This window comes from Peromyscus eremicus, chromosome 1, assembly GCF_949786415.1.
Source record: "Peromyscus eremicus chromosome 1, PerEre_H2_v1, whole genome shotgun sequence".
Lineage (NCBI taxonomy): Eukaryota > Metazoa > Chordata > Mammalia > Rodentia > Cricetidae > Peromyscus > Peromyscus eremicus.
The window spans coordinates 40,657,716-40,677,571 of record NC_081416.1 but is presented as its reverse complement, the minus strand read 5'-3'; the positions used below and the strand labels follow the sequence as shown (position 1 = coordinate 40,677,571).

Genomic DNA, 19,856 nt, shown 5'->3' with positions numbered 1-19,856 from the left:
ATCTACGGACTCTAACGTGTTTATTGATTAATGGATGTTGACCATTCTTTCTTCCCTAGAATGAGACCAACTTAGATATGGTTGTAATGTGTTATTGAACTAAATTTGCAGCATTTTGTTGATTATTTTTGCATCTTTGTAATCAAATAAATTGATTTTTATTGTTGTTGTTGTTGTGACCTGGCCTTTGTATCAGTGCATTTTCTTTCATAAAATGAGTATTTTTTTTCCCATTTCTATTTTACTGAATAGTTTGAAGAGCACTATTGACAGTTCTTTAAATACCTGGTAAAATTCACCTGTGAATGTGTCTGGTCCTGGGCTTTCCTCTGATGGGAGATTTTTTGTTCAATTTCATTTTTAGCAACTGTTTGTTTAGATTGAGTATATATTCTTTGCTCAAGTGGTAAGCATGTGTTTAGAAAATTTTTCTAGATTTTTCCAGTTTGTGAAAATGTAAAATTTCAAGATAATCCCTAATGATCCTCTTGTTTTTCAGTGCTATCTGCTGAAATATCTCAATTTCTACATATTTTATTAATTTATGTCTTTTTCTTTTAGTTGGCTAAGGATTTGTCCTTTTTCTTTTCTTTTTTTTAAAAAAATCAACTCTTTAATTGATACTCTTTATTGATTTTTTTTAGTTATTAGCTCATTAGCTTCAACTATCATTTTTACTATTTTTTCCTTCTACAGTCTTAGATTTATTTTATTCTTGATTTTCTAAGACTTTGAGATATATCATTACATCTCAAACATGTAATGTTGAAAGTTCCTTGGTTTTTAAAATGTAGGTATTCATAGCTTCCTCTTAGATCTGCCTTCCTAAAACCCAATAAACTGATTATTGATGTGAGGTATAGTTCTTATTCTGGGTTATAGCTTTAAAAACATAACAAATAGAGCTGGAGAGATGGCTCAACAGTTAAGATTGCTGCTCTTGCAGAGGATATGAGTTCAGTTCCTAGCACCCACATCAGGAGCCTCACAACCACCTGTAAGTCCTGTTCCAGGAGATATGACATCTTCTTCTGGCCTTTACAAGCACCTACACACATATGGTACACACAGCAGGCACTTACACACACAAATTAAAAACAAATACATTATAAATAATGAGAAAAACTAACTATGCTAAAACCAAAACATAGTGATCTGATTCTAAAGGGATGAGAATGATAGCAGTGTTAGCTGATAAAAACAATTTAATCAAGGATGCGCTCATTTTCCTCATCATACTAGCGGTTTCAATTCATCATGGCAAGGAGGACATGGTAGAATGACTTACATCATGGCAGACAGGAAGCTGAGTGGAACAGTAATAGAAATAACATGTCTGTAGTGATCTACTTCCTCCAACCAGACCTCACCTCCCAACACTCTAGCTGAACTTCGAATCCATTAGTGGATTAGACTATTCATTAGGTCACAAACTTCATGATCTATTCATCTCTTGCACTTCCTCACAGACACAACTGGAATATGATTTTACTAATCCCCTAATCAACCCAAACATGCTGCCAATCTAGAACCATCACAGGAGCTTAATTCAAAAAGCCAGGTATAGTGATATGATGGAAGATGTATGTTAACCCACAGCTAAATATTCTAGTCTGTTTTTTAATCAATTATAAGATAAGAAAAAGGTATTATCAGATTCATCCTCTCTTCATCATACTGATAGAATTTGCAACAAAAACAAACAGCAAACACAACAAACACTGATGTAAACACAAGATCTCATTTATTTTATCCTGATGCACAAAGGAGTTCACTCAGTACAGAACAATAAGCAAATCATACAAATAATGGGGGGAAGGATGTCCCCTTGACTACATTCACATATATGTATATATTCTTAAGAACAGCCATCAAGAGGTTAACAATAATGTCAGGAATGCTTTCTGATAGGCTTTTGGGGTAAGAAGCAGACAGATAAGTCACCACCAAGTAACAAAGTTTAATAATATCAGTTACTCAAGTAACCTGGGAAAGCCTGCTCAAGATTTACATTCCATTTCATCGTTGACTTGCTTGGCTTTTGCATGTCACTAAATTTGGACTAGATCTACAAACTAACCCTTAAACTCTCCATCTCTCACACTCAGTGCTAGAGATGAGCAGGAAGGTTGGGATAGCCTTGGAAACCTGAATGTCAATGAGTGTCAAGGTTTTTTTGTTTTTGGTTTTGTTTTTTTTGTTTTATTTTTATATTTTTTGTCCACAGTGACTTTTCACCTGTCTGCTTCTTCCCAAGTCTTCAGAAACTTTTTCATACCTTCTCTGGAGACATTATAAAGTGTAATGTGCGACATCATACCTGCAGTGGCTAGTAGATTAGAAATTGCAAACATCTCCTTTTGGTCTTAAAAAAAAACAGTCATATAGAGTCCCTGTGATTTAAAAATTATTTCAAGCATTGTCCTTGATACGCTTCTCATTCTATCTATAAATAGCTAAGGTAACTCTCTTAAAATATTTGAATATTCTAGCAGCAGCAACAACTTTAAAAGATGCCCATCAAGCTCCAGAAGCATCCAGTTCTGGGTATCTTCCACATATGTATACATAAGGTGGAAATGATACAATGTGCTTTCCAGCATGCCTTGAAGGCTTTCCATATGTCTGCTTCTGAAGTGAAAAGGCTTAAAAACAGGAATAATCTGGTAGGGAGTGAAGAATCACCACACATTGCTGGATCTCACAGCCGTTATGTTTCTTCTCTAAAATTTCAGAGCATTTGCCAACAGGGATATTCAAGGGCACACTTCAAAATCAGCCAAACAGTAAAGAAAGTGTTTCCTACCATTTCCTTTCCTTGAAGTTGGAAATTTCTCACTGAAGAAGAAAAGAGATTCAGTGGTCACAGAATTAATTTAAAGAGGTCCCCTCCTGGCATGAAGGTAGATATCCTTTTGGTTTCTAAAGTCTTTAACGGTGCAAGTAAAGAACCAGCTAAGATAACACAACAGAGGAGTCCAGTCTCTTTGACTCAGGAGAAGATTAGAACAACATTTCAGGTCCTAATCTCTTATTTTCAATGCTCCGCACAAAATCAAATTCAACTTGATTAGCCTACTTTTGTGTTTTGGTTGCAAGAAATTTTGAAAATATAATACACATGATAATTTTTAATGCTTTTTAACCTTTTACAATGAAGTCTATCAAAAATTCTAGAAAAATGAAATAAGCGGAATGGAGTAGGAGGGAGGGATAGTTTTTTAACCTATCTTCCTTCCTTCCTTCCTTCCTTCCTTCCTTCCTTCCTTCCTTCCTTCCTTTCTTTCCTTCCTTCCTTCCTTCCTCACTTCCTTCCTTTCTCCTCTCTCTTTTTTTTCTCCCTTTCTTCTAAAGAGAGCAAACCATTCCAACAAAAAGTGACAACTGAGATAGGCTAGAAATAGTGCCTGTCTGTAATTCAGAAAGTCAACCTACATTAGGCAGAGGCAACATTTCAAAGTGCAGGACACCTGGCCCCATGTGTGGGGCACTAAAACAGCATACATAACACTCAGGAACACTTCACTTGGGAAAATAGAACACATAAGTTATAAGGGATGCAAGGAGATCAAGGTACATGTAAACACTTCAACACATTGTTTTTATTAGAAGTTACTCAGCTTCTAGCACACTATCAGGACTAATCTGGATGCTTGACAGGATGGTGTCGAATGACTGTTATTCCTGCTTCTAGAATTACACTTATTTATATTAGTGTGTGTGAGTCTTAAGTTTAAATAAAAGCTGATGCTCAATATCAAAATGCACACCCTTAAGGAAGACGAGTGTGGGATCTGCGAAGGCTGGAAGCAGCTGCTGGCTGGCAGAGCTCTTACTCAACACATGCTTAAGCTACTCAGCCCTCATCACTCAGGTTGGATGCCCTGTAACTAAGTTCCTTTGGCAAGAGTCAAAAGCTACAGCAGAAAACACTTGTCAACCTCAGAGAGAAATGGAGGAGGGGATTTGGCAGATCATTTTGATGTGGCTGATGTGCTAGATACACTGGACATTCAGATTAAGACCAGAAGTTGGATGCATTCACTTCTATCCCACAAAACAAACTGCCTTTTTTAAAAAAATAAAACTAAGTAAGGCCAAATACTTGTATATTTGGCCTTGTAAATCTTTAGATGCAATGTATACACAACCAAATTTAAAAGTGCTTCTACCAGGAAAAGAGATCTGGAGAAATTACTGCAGAGTTAGCATGATATGTGAAACTGAGGATTACAGGGCAGTAGAGGAACTGTGTGCTCTCAGACTTGAAAACACAGAATTAACTCTATTGGTTAAGGTTTTTCTGTTGTAAGATAATATGGAAACTCACCTAAACTCTGGGAATGAAAGGATATGTTAACAAACCCTTTTCCCTGTTTTTCATTGTTTATAGGGTGTGGAATAAATGAAGACAAATGTTGTGTTTCAAGTAGAACTCACATCACTGCTTCCTAAGAATCTGCCATGTGGTTATAATCTGGTTTTAATTGTTATAAGAAGGGACATTATGTTAGTTAGGAAAGCTAAAATGCCTTCTTTTGTTTAATATTCCTTCATGGTCTAGTACAGTAAGTCCTACTAATATAAACACTAAATGGGATTTCTACAACCTTTTCATTATCCTAAGATTCTAATGTCAGAAAGATCTTAAGGAATTTAAGCGACAATTTGATAAATTAGAAAAAAAGAGTACTTTCAATCTAAAGGCCTTACAGAGCCTTATCCATAGTTCTTTAAAGGACTTGCACTTAGCTTTTAAGTTCTAGCACATTGATAGGAGGGCGAACTTTACAGCAACATTAACACATTATACACATTATGTTGAATAGATTCAGCATTGCAAAGAACCTCATCTTGTTACTGTTATCAGCTCTGAGGGATGCAGACCCCAGTCTACACAGCAGCGGTACATGGGGCTTGTTTCTCATCTAATAAAATAGAAGCAATTGTAACACCACACAGCCAGAAATCAAGGTGACTTTGAAGTACACAAAAACACAACTATTTATGCCATGTGGCTATATGAATACTATCCCTAAGAGACTTTAAATCTTTAATACTCAACTTCTGTCAAACACTTTGAAGCACAGAACTATATTTGAAAAGCATGTGGCATTCGGGTTCTGACATTCATCCCTAAAGAAGGCAAATTATAACAATAACACGTCTCTGAAATGCAAATTCCATAAAGTGCGAATTTCCATAGATAAGATCAACCTAGAAGCACATTTTAAAATCCGGTGAGTTCTCTTTTTACATGAGTGTTCTCAGGATTTAATTTCCAAGCACAGTCATTGGTTTTTCCAACATCTGTTCACAGTCTAGCATGTGCCTTCTCATAAAAATCTACTCCATGGTACACCCAGTATTTCCTACTTTTCACTTAGCTCAGAATGTCTAACATAGGGATATTTCTTTGCACCGTATTTCCCTATACAGAAAGGTTTTACTTCAATATTAGAAGCATAGCGCCAGCTGTTAACACTGCCTTCTGCATGAGCTTAACACATATCTAAGCAGCCCTGAAGGAGGCACTGTCATGAAATTATAAATGCTCCCAACGGAGTCGAGAAGCAGTGCACTTCCTTTGCGCAATTTGCCAAGTGAGCACTGGAAGTAGACAAAGAAACAGGAGTCATCCTAAGAACGCAGTACTTTTTTTAAAAAATATACTTTCTAACCAGCACCTGGGCACAAGGAAGATGCAGAACCATGTTATCCCAGGAGAACATCATGGATGCCCAAGGGTCTTACACTGAGCTGGAGAATGGTACCACCTGCTTTCCACCCACATAAACCTCCTCAATATTCCGGTCATCTCCTGAAAGAAAAACCAAAGAATCATTTGTACTGTGCTTTTGGGTCTATGATTGCCTTAATCTCCTTTGAAAGAGATTTTAAGCAAAACATCTTTAAAAGAAGAAACACAAGCAAAAAGGTAGAAGCTTTATTTTCCCCAGATCATTTATGATCTCCTTGGAATGACTTGATCAAGAAACAACATCATAGCTCATTGAACATTGGGGTCTCCGTTCTGTATCTGAGGTGGAAATCAATCAATGTTCAATAAACCCCTTTCTCTGAACTTTCTGCTGAAGGGGCTGGCTGGCATTTCCTATCCCAGGTGTAAAGGCATGCCTATATTTGCTCCCAGAATCACACTCAGCCCATTGAGATGAGCAGCCTGCAGAATGTGCCCTCTCAAAGCTCAACTTCACCCAGCACTGAACTCACACCATGAGAAGGGAGTCTACTCTAGACTCTCCTGATCCAATTATATTTCAGCGAATAGAACTCTGTGAGTTCAGTTCTATCCCAGAATAGGAAGGTTGTGGGCACAGAGGGGCATAAGAGAGTTTGGCATGAAGCTCTCTTCCCCTCTATGCCCCAGCTCAGGACTTTACATTCTTGGGGAATTGTTAGGCATTGTGCCATAGTGCAAGTTCAGTGCTGAGAACTGTTTAAAAAATGAATTAACACAATCCAACATTTATAGAGTTTAATGTAATATACCAAGGCCAAAGAGTCTTGACCAAGAAAAAGGTAGTATTTATATCCCAGAAACATATCTACCTACCTAGGTAGAGGAACTTCTGGATAACGGCCTAAAATGGAAAATAAAGGTGGTAAGAAATAGTCCTTTGTGCATTTAGAAATGAAATTTACAGGGAAATGCCACTGGCAAAGTCCAGAAATTGAAATTTATTTCTTAATGACAAAATATACACTTTAATAAAAAATGGTCTTCCAAAAAACAAATGAATAAATGAAAACCTAAGCCCAAAGCAAGCAAACAAACAAAAATCACAGTCTAGTAGCTATTAACAAATGTTTCTTCTTATTAGAATATTATTTATTTATTCATTTTTGAGACAGGGTCTCTCTACATAGTCCTGGGACTTACTATGTAGATCAGGCTGGCCTCAAACTCCAGGACATATTCTTGCCCTTGCTTCTTTTTTTTTTTTTTTTCCCAAGACAGGGTTTCTCTGTGTAGTTTTGGTGCCTGTCCTGGAACTTGCTCTGTAGACGAGGCTGGCCTCGAACTCACAGAGATTTGCCTGCCCCTGCCTCCCGAGTGCTGGGATTAAAGGTGTGCACCACCATTTGCTTCTTTAGTGCTGCAATTAAAGGTGTGTGCCACCATTCCCTGACTACTTCTGGAATATTCTTGACAAACAACCTTGAAATTGTCAGATGTAAAGTATTGCATAAATCAAAGAAATCTATATAAAAATGATCCAAATACTTTAAAACATGTATTACAGAACAAAAATGACTAAATGAATGAGATGAAGCCTATTTCTCAGAAACTTACTCTAATAATAGAAAAACAAAATAATTAAAAAAAACATTAGGACTTTTCTCATAAATAAACTAAATGAATACATCTTACCATAATAATGATTGTCTTAAAATAGTCCCCCCCCCAAAAAAAAAAACCCAACAAAATGACATTTTATTTAACTTTCTTTTCTTACCTCGGAAATATCACCAACAAAATCCCCATAGAACAGATCAATGGGCGAGTCTGATGCTTTGGGGTTGATCAAGAGGGCATCAAATTCCTTGCCAACTTCAAAGTTTCCAATCTCACTATCTAGCCCAAGGGCTACAAATGGAAGTGAATAGCAGTCAGAATTACCATTGAATCATTCTGATGTCCTGCCAACATGTAACTAGACTCCCCCCCCAAAGTAGTATCTTAATAGTTAAGCAGAGAAGTTCTCTCATCCCAACAGGTCACATGACCTCTGTATAGAAAGTAAAGAACAGGAAAGCAAACAGCTCTGTCATAATTCTGATGAGGTCTCAATTTCAGTCCTGCCAGACCTATCTACTCATCCTCTTCCCTCCCCTTCCCCAACACTCCTAGCTTTCTTTTTTTTTCTGTGAAATAGTTGGTGGCATTTATTTTCATTGCAGTGAACTGAAACTCAAATTAAAAAAAAAATCTTTGTGAACTTTCTAATACAGCCACACCCATCATGAATTCTTTAGTTAAATCCTTTGTGTGTATGTGTGTGTATATTCCTTTTCAAAGTCTGGATATCCTGTAACTCAAAAGTGCCAGTGATTTTGAAAGGAAGTCACTCTGTAACTTCAAAGGTTTTCTGGTTGCCCAAGAATGGTTTCCTAAAATAGAGCATAGGCCATCTTACAGCTGTAACTCATGTCCATAGTCAATGGATGCCAAGGGAGAACATGTCTCATTTTTTATAACGTATTAAAGAATGTGCAGGTGTTGGGTTTTGTTGCCAATGATGCTGTCTGATTGGCATCTCCTTAAAGCCTTTATTCTGAGAATGACATTGAGGTCATTGCATTGAGGTCATTGCTGTATGGTCTATTCCAAGATCTACTTGTGCCTGGTGCATCCTGTCACTGCCAGGGTATTTTTATGGTGTGGAAATATTGGATAGATTTTTCTTTTCTGGTGTAGCACAATATCTGACCCGTGATATTTCTATGCACAGGCATCCTGATAACTTGGTAATTATCAGAACACCAAGTTAGAAATCATACTCACTCTTAATACATTACTTAAATAGTGACTCCTTTTCACTCTCAGAAAAGAAAAGGCTTTTTAACCTAAGGAAGTCTCAGCTTGAGATTGGTATGGAAATATTAACTGTTCAAAGCAGCTATATGACTTCATGGGGGAGGCAGGGCGGGAGCCTGGTGTGAACTAAAACTCTGGTACTTTTCTGCTGTACTGGTCACATGCTATTTCTTGTCCTTTATAATGGAGCACCATACTATGAACTTTTAATGACTGTATTCAACATGAAATTGTGTGTACTTAGTAGGCCAGAGAAGCTGGAACAGTTGAGAGGGCCCCAGAGGGTCTGAATCTGGCATATCTAAACTATTCTTCAGAACATGGAGAGTTCAAAAATGAGCCAACCAAGAAACAGATGAGGCCTTTCAGTGAACATTCAAATGGGTGTAAATCTTTCTATGGACCTATCCAGATTGGTCAGCAGCTCCAACGGCTTCAGGAAATGCATTTGCTACTTTTGGAATGCTGTCTGTGTGAAGATGACTGATGGGGAGTGAGTGTAAAGTATGGCAGAGATTTGGAGTGTCACACTTTCAACAGGGATTTCTTCACCCCATTTCACTTAGGCTATACTACAGACATAAACTCCATAACAGTAACTCGTGGCCCAACAGCATTGATTTAAAGGCTATTCTCCCAGGTAGAATGATTTGACAATTTCCCACAGCAGTTTAATCAGAAACAACAACATAGTGGAACAAAACACAGAGCCTCGGATAAAAGACAAACAAACAAACAAACACATCACTTCAGCTCAAGTTATTTTTATCAGTGGGTGGGTAGCAGATCTTGGAGCTAATATATAACATATATAATGGTGCTGTGGGAGAGGGGCCACACTTAGGAATTTCAGAAATGAAATAGATGGCCTAGGACTGGTCTAGGAAAGCACAGAGGATGTGACTATGATTTTCTCCTTCTTGAAATGTTCTTTTGGTGTTCATCATATTTTGGAACATGCAAAGAAGATATTCCTGGCCTTCTATTTATAATTTGGGGTGTCTATCATAAATCTACATAGATATGTGCACATGTATTTTAATTGTTCTGGAGCGGCCAGTGGTATGAAGCTATTTTCACTATACCATATTTGCAAAACAAATCAAAGTGATTATTTATATTGCAGTCACACATGAAAACTAAGAAAAGATGATGAGCAATATTTTTCTATCCATCAACTACACTGTTGTATCTTTCTTCATTTAAAGAGGGTCCTGACTAGGCAGGAGTTTATATGGGAAGACAGCATAATGGAGGACAGACTCTGCACTCTGGATTTATGTTTTCCGAATTCAAAACATGGCCCATTTCACCTTGGCAGCGGTGTGCCACTCAGGTTCCTTTTCTATAAAATGAAATTAACAACAGTGGTTGTGAGGACTGAAGGACAGCATACATGCAGGGCATTCACCATACTGCTCCATGGAAAGACTTCAGCTATCTTGGCAATAACTTTTATTGATAGCATTATCATTCAAGAAAAGAAAGAGGCCGGGCGGTGGTGGCGCACGCCTTTAATCCCAGCACTCGGGAGGCAGAGCCAGGCGGATCTCTGTGAGTTCGAGGCCAGCCTGGGTTACCAAGTGAGTTCCAGGAAAAGGCGCAAAGCTACACAGAGAAACCCTGTCTCAAAAAACCAAAAAAAAAAAAAAAAGTACTTGACTCAATGGAAGGGTGAATTATCTTGACTCATATGCATATGCCTAGTGTGAATATTCCTTAAAATATTCTATATGGCAACAGTGCATTAAACAGTTATCCACCAAAGAGCGAATTCATTGGAAGAATGGCTGTGCCACCACATGGTATGGGTATGTTGTTATATGACATATATCAGTCATTAATACAGGATTTACCTTAGTTCACTATGGTGCACCTTTACATTATAGCCAAAGACATAGATAGGCATGACTGTACTTGGTGTGAGAGAGGAAGAAACTAGTCATTACCTTGGCTTCCTCCAAGAGTGGCTAGTCTGAAGACTTCTTTGAGGGTGAGGCTTTTCTCATTCACCTTATTGATTAGGAGGATGTTGGAGACCATCACTGCCCTTCTGATGGCATCAAGCATGGAATAGGAGTAACCACCAGCCACATCTATGGTAGGAGAGACAAAGCCCAAACAGTAGCTTTATGAAGATGAATGGAATAACAGGTATCTATGTTGTTTTCTTTCTCTGGTTTTAGTGACAAACATTCTGCTTTTAAATTTCTAAAAAGTTCTCATCTGTAAACATATAACTATAAGCCAACATTCAAATGAACTCAAAATATGTCATTCGCATAAAAGCAGAAGGGGCCACTATTTAGGGGAAGGAAAGGGACAAACGGGAAGGAAGCATGAGAAGGGGCACAAATGAGAACACAGTAAAGGACAACACACAATGCCTTTTGACATAAAGGCTCAAACCAAACCCATCTCTTTGCATGCCGATTTTTAAAAACCATCTTTCATTAAAATCAAATATATTCCAGAATTAGCTCCAGGGATTGCTCAAAACATCGAAGACTTGTGACTTAACACAATTGAAATGTCTACTCTCACAGTTTTAGAGGACAGAAGTGTAAAATCCAAATGTTGGCAGGGCTAGCTGGGGTGTGGAGCTCAGGGGCAGAGTGTGTGCTGAGACCATACAAGGCCAGGGCTTCAGACTCCAGCACCATTGAAAGTGTTGGCCATAATCCCAACCCTTCAGACACTCCAGGCAGAATCCTGACTTGCTCCTTCCAGCTTCACACACCTCCTGGAGATCTTGGCTTGTGACAGTAATTCCATTCTCTGGGCCATGTTCGCATTGCCTTCCTCTCTTGGGTCTTCGTGACTTTCCCTTTCTGTCTCTTCTAAGCATTGACCATTGAGCTGAGGAGCCACCCCATTTCAGAACGAGTTCATCTTGCCAGTCTTACCTTGATTCTCTCTACAGAAACCTTTAGTCCTAATATGGCCACAGTTATAGGTTCTAGTAGACTTCTTTTGGGGACCACAACTCAACCCACTATAACATCCACATGGCTAATAAGGAGCTATATAGCTATTTCTTGAACATTCACAGAAGTTACTTTAAATATGGCTGTGAAAAGTTTATGATGTGATTTAACATAAACTCACTATTGCATACGTTTAAGACAGTGTCTGAGTGTTATTCCAATCTAGATGAAAACTTCAGAAAATTAAAAAGCTATTTTTTAAAACAATAATTCTTCAGAAAGCTTTAGAATGAACACAAGTTTTGGAAACTTAGTACAATAAATAAGCAAAGCTGATATGGATAGCTTTCCATACTGGTTGGCATCACTGAATGAGAACTGAGAGTTTTAGTGACTCAGATTAAGCCCCTAGTCATAATGCACTGAAATGCTGCCTTCAGCAGGAACAAATATGTGTTATGAAATTAGCTGCTGCAATATCAAGTGAGATATCATGTTTTATTGGAGAATACTTTTTTTTAGCTAATCAAATATCCATTGTAGTTTTAAATGTTCCTGTCATTTCTGGGAGGGCTATATGATTATTAGTGCCTATAAATATTGCAATTATCAAAAGTAATTGGTTATTTAGTAGCAATTCTGGATTGCAGCTGAGTTTTATGTTCAACTGTCTTGTATGTCCTTAGGTAAACTTGTGTGGAGGGTTTTTTTTGTTTTTTGTGTTTTTTTTTTAATAGAGTACTTTTCTTTAGATAGAACAGTCTTGCTAGAGGGTCATCTAGTTCCCTGAAAAGTTTTATTTCAGCTGCTTAAGTTATTAGTCTGTATGATTAGGAAATAATTAGGGCTGGGGAGGTAGCTCAGTCAGTAAGGTGCTTGCCATGCAAGCATTAGGGCCTGAGTTTGATCCCCAAGACCTATGTAAAAAACTGGGTGCATTGGCATGCTGGGAAGACAGAGACACACAGATCCCCAGGGCTTCCTGGACACTCATGCAGCCCAATTGGCAAGCCCCAGGTGCCATTCAAAGACTATATCACAGAGCCTAAGGAATGATACTTGAGGTTGACCTCTGGTCCCTATATGTATATGTAAACACATGCATGTACACTAACATTAACATACACATACACACACACACACACACACACACCCATAAGCAAAAACACTTGGACACACACAAATAAATAACAAGCACCCATTTAGACTTTTTGTGTATAATTTTTATGTTAATTAAAAAGAAGTGAATTAATTATAAAATTAAAAAGCAATGCTGAATAGCTAATTGTCACAAACCAGTGATATAGCATACCAAGAATCATTATAAGAACAACATGACATTGACTTAACCAACCCTCAACATAAATATGTAGGGTATCTGCTATTATCAACTCCATTTAGAGACAAGAATATCAAGGTCCATGGACAAGGTAACTTACTATTAAACCAAGGTACCATGCCACACCAGCTAGTGGTAACGTGATAATGCATACAGCTGCTAACAACAGAGGTTCTTAAACATGAATTTTTCTCAGGGACTTTTTGTTAGAGGAGTTGGCATGCACATAAAAACTGAAAAGCATGTGAGACCATAGTTGAGGACAAAAACCCCTAAGGAGGAAAGAAGTGAAGTATAAAAAAGAGATTGACTTATTGAGCTTTGAAGACAGCTTTTCAGAATAGCCAGGAAAAAGAGAGCAAGCCTTCAGAGAAGAAAGAATGGCCAGCAACAGAGGAAGAAGAAAAAAATTTTTTCAATGCAATTTTGCTGACTCCCATGTAAGCTATTGGGACCAGGAGAAATGTCAACAACCACAACAGACCACAGAGGCATCCAGAGCCACAAGAGAATGACATCTTTTCAGACAGCAAAGAGATCATGGTTCAGAGTCACAGCAAGAAAAACAAGATGGCTGCCTTGCTGGTTGATCAAGAATAGGTACTGGGGGCGGAGGAGCAGGAGATGTATGGATGCTCACACTTGTTTTGCTGTGAAGAAAGGGAGCAACATGGGACAGGAAGCAGATGGGGGTGTCTGGGTAAGAGAACAGTTACATATTATGACCTAAAAGGGTCAGGAGATATTTTAGATGCTTGTGTATTGGTAGCAATAGTCCAGTAGATAGCACCCAATGATGGGCAAGAATGTATGCAAATTTGGTGATGGGAAACTGAAACAAAGATTTCTGATTTTTCTATCCTTGTAATGATCTATCAGAAGAGACTATGAGCTGGGAATGAGGAGGGCTTGAGTTGCAAATAGAAAGTTTTAGGAAAAACAAGAGAGAGAAAAGCCTGTCTTGGATTAAGGAGACAGATACTTATTAGAGAAATATAATTATCTCTGTTGCCAATGTTGAGAGCTGCTTGGAATTTGAGCACAAAACTTAACATTGAAACCCACTGTTCTCTCCAGCAACTCCTAAACACCCAGCTGTAGGCATAGAAAAGGGAACTGTTGGGGTCATCTAGGGCTGGGCTTTTGCAAAGTGAACACAGAAAATGAGGACATGTGAAAGGGAAGAAGGAATGTTGTGATATCTGCTGGCATCCAAGAGGGCTGCATCAGGAAGGCAGGAATGACTGAGAAAACAAAGCATTACTAGACTGAAATCCACAAGAAGATCGGAGACTGTTGCTCAGGGACTGTTTTAGTTAGGTTTCTATTACTGTGATAAAGACCATGGCAAGATCACCTTGCAGAGGAGAGGGTTTATTTGGCTCACAGGTCATAGTCCATAATAAGGGAAGCCAAGGCAGGACCTCAGGGTAGGAACCTGGAGACAGGAGCTAACACAGAACAATGGAGGAATGTTGCTTTCTGGCTTACTCCACACGGCTTGCTCAGTTTTCTTTCTTACACAATCCTAGACCATCTGCCCAGGGTGGTACTGCCCACAGTGGCTGGAACCCTCACACATGAATCAACAATCAAGAAAATGCCCCAGAGACTGACTTCTCTGCAAGTCAGTGTCATGGATGCAATTTCTCAGCTGAAGTTCCCTTGTCTCAGGTTACTGTAGCTTGTGCCCAATTAAGAAAAGCTAACTAGCCGAGGGAGTGACAGCACCATCAGGTTAGGGTGGGGAACAGTCCCGGCAAGTGGGAGAGTGGCCCCATGTAGATTGTTTAACGAGTTTGTACACCATGCCATGTGTATTTGTTCTATGAAACTTTCCATTCAGGCTTATTCACTGTTTATTTTGCCTTTTTTTTTCATATTTTAGAGGGTAGAAGTCCCATTTTCACAATTCTTCAGGTAGTTTTCTTTATACCATGTAATCACTCTAGATCCAAAATTCTGAAATCTCAAATGCAGGTGACAACACACTAGAAAATTCCACATCTGATATCATGTGGCACAGGTGTGCTTAAAATACACTATAAAATTACCCCAGTCTATGTATATGAGCTACATGAAACATAAGTGAATTCTAGGGGAAGACTTATGCCCATTACCCTAAATATCTCTTTATTACACAGCATACATCACTTAAAAGTTTTATGACATGTTAAAAATATACAAATAATGCAAGGAATACAGAACCGAAACTCAAGACTCTAATGCTCGGTTTCAAAAACAATACTATGTGTTTCCACCAAAGGAAAATCTTTTTGATTACCATGGCTTACTTAAAAAAAAATAGGTACACTTTTAACATTGTTAGCATTTTTTCTTTACAACTTCTAAAATAATTTATTCAAGAAACTTTAATAGTACTCTGAATACAAATCCGCTTCTCTGAATGCCCTGGACACTGTCACTGTTATCAACTTGAGCAGAAGCGTGTCACTTGCTCTGGTCACTCTCTTGTTGCTGTTAGTATCATTAACACATATTAACTGCACAAATGAATGGATTTTGCTGTGGCAATTCTATACATGCATATATCTTATCAATCTTCAGTCGTGTCTCTCTTCCCTTCTTCTCCCGTCCTCCCTATCCTCGTGACCCCTCTCCCAGACCCAGATAGTCTGTTTTCTACCCTCAGGTCAGTGCTGGTTTTGTTTGTTCATCTGTTTGTTTCCACATGTGGGAAGACATGTTACCTTGCCTCCTGTGACTCGGTGCTTGGCTGGCGACAGTTCCTCTTAACTTCTCAGTTGTACCCACATTCCTATGTAATGACCCTTCATTTTGACTCATCACCAATGGCAGAGACCTTCAAGTAATTCTTTTCAAAGGGATCACAAACAGAATATTTTCCAAGCCTTTATTCAGCTGAGAAGTTTGTTGCTTTTACACATGGAGATGGCCAGATATATAAATAGTATTTTGGATTCATAATTATTTTGCCTTTGGTATTATTTGTACCACCCGCTTGCAACAAAATAATCATCTGAAAGAAAACTGGCTCTTAATTGTTTTGTTGGTAACTTTTTATTCCCAGATTCAATGCTTTGGGAGCATTTTTGTTTTTCTTAAAATTAAAATAGTTTGCCACAGTGTGTTCAGTTATGATTTAGCAAACAGGGGTGGAAGTTCTCTGACTATGACCTACTGTATCTATCCCAGCTCCTCAGGAGCCAGGAACACCTGTCTCAGGCCTATGCTTTCAGCCCTTTCTCATACTCTTGGCTCAATTTCTGCCCTCCACCCCGTCCTGAACACTCATGTGCTCTCTCTTGGTTTTGTTTTCTGCGCTGCTGACGAAATTTTCAGCAAGAGTAATTTAATCCCTTTCTTAAGAATTTGTTTTTTTAAATTATATGTCTCTGTGTGAGTTTGTGCATGTGAGTGCAAGTGCTTGCGTAGGTCAGAAGAAGATGTTAGGCCCCCTGCAGCTGGAACAGGCAGTAGTGAGCTGTGAGACATGGGTGCCCAGTTTCTAAACAACGAACAGGGAAAATGGGTTTGGAGGGTGGGGGTAATGACTTCAAAACTTCTCCCTGTTTGGTTGATGTTTATTATTAAGACATCCACCCTAGCAACCCATAGAGCTCACATGCCCCAAGCACAGACCCAATACCTACAAATCAGCTCCATCAGAACGGTTATTCATCAATTCTGCTCCAGATGGAGGCCGCTTACCTGTGCCCAGCCCTATCTTCACTTTATACTTCAGGACGTCAAGCACATTCAGTAAGCCACTGCTCAGCCTGGAGAGAAAGAAGATGAAGAACAAGGAGGTCCAGGTGATTTAACAGCACAGGGACACTGTCAAAGATGGCAATATCACTAAAAGCTATGATTATTAGCCCTAAGGCCAACAGTCAGTTAGACCAGGCCAGGAGAGTGGTGGAGTAGAGAAGCCCATAAAAAAACTACTTCCTGCTTCCTGGCATGAGGTCACTCTTGGGAGGGTGCAAATCAGCAAGGAATTGGGAGGGGGGGATTCTATGGAAAATACTGAAGAATTAAGTCTTGTAGTTAGTCTGTAAATCTAACAGGCTTTCTACTCAACTCCTCCTTCTATGACAGAAAATATAAATTATAAAGCATCACATTCCTCTATATCCAGAACAATTTACCTATTACCCAAAGGAGAAGCTTTGTATTAGGGCACAAAATAATAGCCCACTGTGTGATGCTTTGGGCCTTACAAGCAGCCTCAAAAATCAGAGTCTCTCTCTTACCTCCTCCCCCAAGTCTCCAAATCATACAGACCAGGATTTCTCAGGGCTGTGGTCTAACTCAGTGGTAGAGTGCTTGTTTAGCATACATAGGGCCCTAGTTCGTCCCCAACAACAACAATAAACCAACTAAAATTTCTATCTTTTTTCCCTATGCAAGCCACAAACCCTAGTGAGATTGTTCTAATCCTCCATCCTTATGTCTTATGCTGGCCGGGAAGGAGTTCTCAGACATACTTTGTTTGATAGACTGTCATGTGATTCTATTTTGGAAGAGGTCCTGCCCTGTTCACAAAAGGAAAACAGTATGACACAAGGACTAAGAAGATCTGGAGATGCCTTCCCCAGGATCCCAACTTCATAGCTTGGCATGACATCAAGCCTCTTTGTCCAATTGCACGACTGTGTGGTTGCCATGCTCCATCACATCGAAGCAAATAGGGAGATCTCTCTGTGCCCATGGTCTTCATCTAATGGTCCTGTACACATAAAACTCTGAGTACACATGTTCCTGGGCTTTTCTCTCATTGATGTGTCTTATTTTAGAAGGCTGGTGATGACCTTATGACAGAAAAGGAGAGGTAATCCTCCCTCACATTTTTCTTCTCCTGTGCTTACAGGGTCAAAGATGATACAACCAAAGAGGAAGGAAGCCATTGAAATGGGGGTCTGGTAGTTCAAATGCTGCTTCCTAGGGTGGTAACTAGGATCCTGGCCTGAATTGTGAGCCTCATCATCTTCATTCCATTTGATCAAGGAAAAGACAAAGGAAAGCTGAAGCCTGTAATCAGAAGTTCAAGAAGATACAGTGGCTAAATTGCTCTGCTCAAGGATGCACTAAACTATAATTTCCAAAGCCCCAATGTGCACGAGGAAAACCTGAAACTCTTGAAGATGGGCATTTATTTGAAAAGCTGAATCATATTTTAATTTAGAGGATATTTTACTATTCATTTTAATGTTAAATTCTTGTTCCTAGGCTGGAATTAAGGTCACCAAGTCATGTGCGTTTGCCGTTGGAAAACACAGGGTCTTCTGAGACCTTTCAAACAACTGGAAAAATGTCCTGTGTCTCTAGGAGCCCTTCTTACGCTACCATGGATGCACATCTGTGTCATTCACAAAGTCCCTAAGCTTACTAATACCTCCAGCTCTTTTCTGAGGTGCTCAACCCGTACTTCTGGAGGCTGCTCTGTCCTTGTTGGGAGAAGGTCAGAAAGGGTGCTCCTCCAGTCACTCCAGCCTTTCTGTCACTGTGGAGTGTTTGTTACTGTCCCTGTGCCGTCACTTCTTCAGATGGACAACTGACAGTTGTTTGAGTCTAGAAGAATTAGACTCCAGGATCCCACTGTGGTAACTGATTTGATGTTACTGACTTCTTAACTCCCCAACAGCACTCTCTAAGATCAGCTCCCACCCAAATACACTACTTGTAAAACTCAAGTTTCTAGAAGAAGGACTGACTGAGAAAACAGAAAATGCCTATCCACACTATATACCAACACCACCAAGCAATTATTGTCTACTTACGATAAATTAGAATTGGGACAGTGTGCAATGGATGCTCCTCTTTCACTGAAGATGTTAAGCTCTTCTTCAGAAAGGTAGCAGCCATGTGCCATGACTGTCTAGAGAGAAGAATAGCCAGCATGGAGTTTACTACTAAAAATACTCGTACTAATACTCATGGCTATATATTACAAGAAGATACAGAAGCAACAGCTTGGCTACAGTGGTCTTTGCAAAGACAGTTACTATTATTTGAAAGGACAAAATCCTTGTATCCAAATATATATTTAAAAGGTCTCAACAAATCTGTGTGTTTTAACTATTTATTTATTTGTTTGTTTATTGTAGTGTTGATAATCAAGCCCAGTACTCTACCACTGAACATCATTCTAGCTCCGGCTCTTGATTTTGATTCTTTTGTCTGATGTACAGTGCAATGCAGGGTCAACCAGCTCATCCACAGCATAGGAAATCCAGCCAGATTGAACACATTATCATTTTATCATCTCTACTACAGAAAATTTTCAAGTTGCTTTCTTTTCTAAATCTATATGCTGTGCTTCCAGTAGGCTGGTAATAGTTTTTACTCCAATCAGAACTTTCTAAAAGTACATGGAAGCTGTAAATATGATTTTGCAAAGAACTATGGGTTAATTTTTGGAGATGGTTGGTTTTGAAGATGGGATCTCTCCATATAGCTAAGGCTGGCCTTGAACTCACTATAGAGCCCAAGCTAGCCTCACACTCATAATTTTCCTGCCTCAGTCTCTGGAATACTGGGGGTTTTGGCATAAGCCACCATATCTGAGAGAATTGTTCTTTATTTCTGTTACTAGTTTCAATATAGACACCATGGTTCTTGACATGGGCATAAAATCAAGATATGTCATATCATAGTAGCTTTTAGTTAAGGAGGTTAAATTGATTTAAGAAAGCAGATGCCACAAGTTTGAAACCTCTCTAAACTCTCATATTGGTAAGATTTGTGAGTTTTCAAGTAACATTTAATTCTCTAATTTTTGTTACCTTAATATAAAACCTACATCCAATTGCTTTCTCCTTTGGGAGGCATAGTTCAATGGGCAAAAATCATTATTAAAATAAAAATTTCTCAACGTCCATGCAAATAAAATTAACATGAAAATTTAAGGTTAATTTATTAATCATATGATAATATATGTAGAGGATGATGAAACTTCCTATGTAAAATTTACATTACTTATGCAAAGTATTAACCTTTCAAATCATTTGCATTCATATCTCCTTTTGTATAGTCACTAAGA

General features: G+C 38.7%; 1 protein-coding gene across 1 annotated transcript in view; it reads right to left on the bottom strand.

Moving 5' to 3' along the window:
• Nucleotides 1-1,727: 1,727 nt before the first annotated feature.
• Gda (guanine deaminase) overlaps nucleotides 1,728-19,856 on the bottom strand; it is an 82,126-nt gene continuing 63,997 nt past the window's right edge. The window contains exons 9-14 of the mRNA XM_059259782.1: nucleotides 18,595-18,692; nucleotides 16,523-16,590; nucleotides 10,513-10,659; nucleotides 7,482-7,612; nucleotides 6,578-6,605; nucleotides 1,728-5,821 (exon numbers count right to left, since the gene is read on the bottom strand). Of these exons, the coding sequence (XP_059115765.1) occupies nucleotides 5,751-5,821; nucleotides 6,578-6,605; nucleotides 7,482-7,612; nucleotides 10,513-10,659; nucleotides 16,523-16,590; nucleotides 18,595-18,692 (543 nt within the window). The 3' untranslated portion in view covers nucleotides 1,728-5,750. The remainder of the gene's footprint in view (nucleotides 5,822-6,577; nucleotides 6,606-7,481; nucleotides 7,613-10,512; nucleotides 10,660-16,522; nucleotides 16,591-18,594; nucleotides 18,693-19,856) is intronic.